The 3,476-nt window shown below is 37.9% G+C and overlaps 1 protein-coding gene across 4 annotated transcripts in view; it reads left to right on the top strand.

Annotated features, from left to right (window-relative positions):
- The window catches only part of LOC109226470 (uncharacterized GPI-anchored protein At1g61900-like), a 14,940-nt gene extending 12,258 nt beyond the window's left edge, over nt 1-2,682 (top strand). For 2 of the 4 annotated variants that reach the window (XM_019391225.1, XM_019391228.1), the window contains exons 4-8: nt 285-530; nt 633-647; nt 1,732-1,875; nt 2,018-2,065; nt 2,388-2,682. In XM_019391225.1, coding sequence (XP_019246770.1) covers nt 285-530; nt 633-647; nt 1,732-1,875; nt 2,018-2,065; nt 2,388-2,458 — 524 coding nt within the window. In that variant the 3' untranslated portion in view covers nt 2,459-2,682. The remainder of the gene's footprint in view (nt 1-284; nt 531-632; nt 648-1,731; nt 1,876-2,017; nt 2,066-2,387) is intronic. The other 2 variants (XM_019391226.1, XM_019391227.1) reach the window with 2 other exon arrangements.

Here is a 3,476-nt window from a genome sequence, read left to right as displayed (position 1 = left end):
GGGGGGGGGGGGGGGGGGAACTTTGTTAATGTATTAACGTTGTATGTAGTCCTTGAAGGGGAATTATCCTTGAGATAGAAATATTCAGCCTTCAACTTGTATGATATTTTCATCTCTTCCCTAAATTAAGTGAGGAGGATAAACTCAGTAATTTGCTCCTCTATTATGCCCAAGTAATTTTTTTGATCAAGTTTCTTTTTTCTTTTTGGCAGAGTACTAACCTTTTAACGTATGTTTTCCAAGCCTTAGAGGCTTATTTCTAAGCTGTTGTCTTTTGGATGTAGCTTGTCCCCTGGAATTCAAGCAGCCATCTGAAGTGATCAATGCATGCAGAAATTTAGCTGCTCCAAGTCCTTCATGTTGTAGCTCGTTAAATGCTTACATCACAGGGATACAGAAGCAAATGTTGATCACAAATCGGCAAGCAATTTTATGTGCTGCTGCATTTGGTTCTATGTTGCAGAAGGCTGGAGTTATGACAAACGTTTATGAGCTTTGTGATGTTGACTTGAAAGATTTTAGTCTCCAAGGTGATTATTCATTTTGTGATTTTGTCCATGTATCTACGTCTCTTGTTTCTTCGAGCTGACATTTGTTTTCTCTTCACTTGGCTTCTGTTTGCTGTGGAGCAGCGTATGGGCAAGAAGGTACAGATTCTCTTTTAGAGTCCGAGTTTGGAAGTTGATTCATGTTGTGTAAATAGAGAATAATGAGCTATAGTTTGAATTGTAACTATAATGTGTTATTAAGTAAGTATTGGGTGGGTATTACCAATCAAAATAAAATAAAATTGGCTGGGTGTTCATCAAGCTTAAAAACTGATTAAGAAACTTATGCACTAACATGGATATTGATATAAGTTGTGGAGACCCCATGAACATCTGAGGTCCGGATATCAGTGCATATCTCCAAATGGAAGATTTGCAATTTTAGGTTGAGAAATAGTATTGAAAATAACTTATGAAATTTTGTGTCTTGTACAGCTTAATGATACCCCCTCTTGGTGCTCTAGTGCTGCTTTTTGTCTGATATGAGAAAAGACACTCAGTTGACGTGCATTCCTGATAGATTCTATGAAATGTTCTCTCTGTCCACATCTTCTGTTGGAGTAGCGTGGGTGGGGTGGGGGGGGGGGGAGGAGGTTTGAGACCAGATTGAATCATCCCTAACAGTGTGGATCTAACACTCAGTTGATGCGCATTCCCCATAATTTCTATGAAATGTTCTCTATCCACATCTCTTCTGTTGTGTGTGATGGAGGGTGGGGGGGAGGGGTTTTGAGAGTAGAGATTGAATCATCCTAACAGGGCGGATCTAGTCTAATCAGATTAACAATTTCTTTAAGAGGCTTATTTGTGATATCAGAATGTCGTTTTCGATGTCCGGAGTTTAGCCATAAAATCAACAGAGCCATTTCCTTATCTATAAGTATCTCTAGTTATGTACATGCCCCTTAGCATAAGAAGTTAGGATCACACACTATTTGCACATATTCGGTCATGAGAACTTAAAGGTTCTGATTTAGGTTCTTGGGATCTGGAAATTATGTATGTATCTGCTGTTAATGAGAAACAACTTAAAGTTTATAACTCTCTTTGGCTTTAGATTTATATGGAACTGCATGTTACTGTACTGGCATTTTGTTGATGGAAACAGTTTGTGTTTCCAAAGCACAATGCTTATATATTCTTGGTCTAGTTTATACTGATGAAGTTGTTCAAATTAATGAAGCAGGGTGCTTGCTTCGAAGCTTGCCAGCAGATCTGGTGTATGACAATTCAACAGGCTTCAGCTTTACTTGTGACTTAAATGACAATATTGCTGCTCCATGGCCTTCATCATCATCGGTGACATCCTTGTCTCTTTGTGCTCCTGGTAACTGACTGAAAATTGGCTATCTTTTTTTGCTGATTCCACAAAAGTCAGGAGAATAAAATGAGGCTTGTTTTTACAGAATACTCTATAGCTAGTGTCTCTGGCTAAATACTGTCTTTTACTGAATCACTTGAATTTGCAGAAATGTCTTTGCCAGCTTTACCAACATCACAGACATTGGGCATTTCTGGTGAGGATCTTTCAGTTCCTAGCTTGTTCTTTATGCTATTCGTTGCCAATGGCTTTTTTCTTTTCCTTTATATTTTTTTTTTTGGGTGGGGGGGGGGGTGGATAGTGGTGTACTTATTTTGCCTTGGAAAGTGAGTTAATGTTAGCCATTGGATACTCTCGCATCCCTATCACGAGGGAGGGGAGGGGTTGCAGATGGTGTTTAGCTAGGCCATAATGTTATAAGGTCTCAAGGTCGATTAGCGGAGTTCACCTCTTTGTAGGAACCAATTTCTTTATTTTGAGCTGAAAATATGATACATGTATTGTTGCCATGATTGCAGGTTGTCACCTGGGTAGAGTGCATTTCTTTGTGCCCACTCTTCTGTTTTTTGTTTCAGCATTATTGTACTGAATAGAGCCCATAGATAGACAGACAGTGGTGGCCAGATCCGATGTATATTTTTGAGTATCCTCATGTATAGCTGCTGTATTTTGCTTACTGATTCGTGCTTTTGCCATAGAGATTGTCTGAAAAATTGCAAGCAATGTGCAATTTATTCCTCTGCTCTTGCAATCTTGGAAGATGTTCAAAATTCCACTTAATTGAGCAAGGTCAAAAGGAAAAATTCAATCTTATTCTATTATCTCCGCCTGAAAATAAAGAAATACATCATTGTGCAACTGCAAATAAACTATGACGCCTAGATCAGACACTTAATACTAGTATTGCCACTTTGGCAGGGCATTCGAATTGCAATCAATACACGAGAAAAACTATTCTTAGCATTTTGCTCTCTTTTTATCTTCATCATTGTTCATTGATGCTTTGCTCAAACAGTTCTTGCAATTATTTTATTCAAGGACTAAGAGAATAATAATCATCTCTCTTATATTTTTTGTCAATTCATTGTTCATCTTCATATTTATCCTAATTCCTTAGCTATTTTTAGAGTGAATCATTTGCTTGTAGCCTAACTAATATAAATTTAATTGATTTAATCTAATAATCAAATCATAGTTTAAATAATTTGTTACCCACCGTGGAGCTCAAGCAATTTCGACCAAAATCACAACCACGGGGCCATGATGGCGCCTAACATTCACTTGCTAGGCAAGCAAATATTAACTAAATGATTAATGCAGTTTAACAATTTAAAAAGACTATTCCCTGAATCTGGTGTCACAAGTACATGAGCCACTAGAATACTACATATAAAGTCTGAAAGGTGATGCAAAAACTGTCTGATACAAGGTAAACAACAGAAAAGATAAGAAGGGGACTCCAGGGTTTGCAACGCCAAACAACAGTACCTCAAGTCTCCTAGAATAAATCCGAGCAATCACCTCTGAACGTTGCTAGACCAACACCAAGATCTGCACAAGAAGTGCAGAAATATAGTATGAGTACAACCGATCCTATGTACTCAGTA

This window comes from Nicotiana attenuata, chromosome 6 (genome assembly GCF_001879085.1).
Source record: "Nicotiana attenuata strain UT chromosome 6, NIATTr2, whole genome shotgun sequence".
Taxonomy (NCBI): domain Eukaryota; kingdom Viridiplantae; phylum Streptophyta; class Magnoliopsida; order Solanales; family Solanaceae; genus Nicotiana; species Nicotiana attenuata.
Note: the sequence above shows the minus strand (reverse complement) of the source record. Positions and strands in the feature narration are given on the sequence as shown.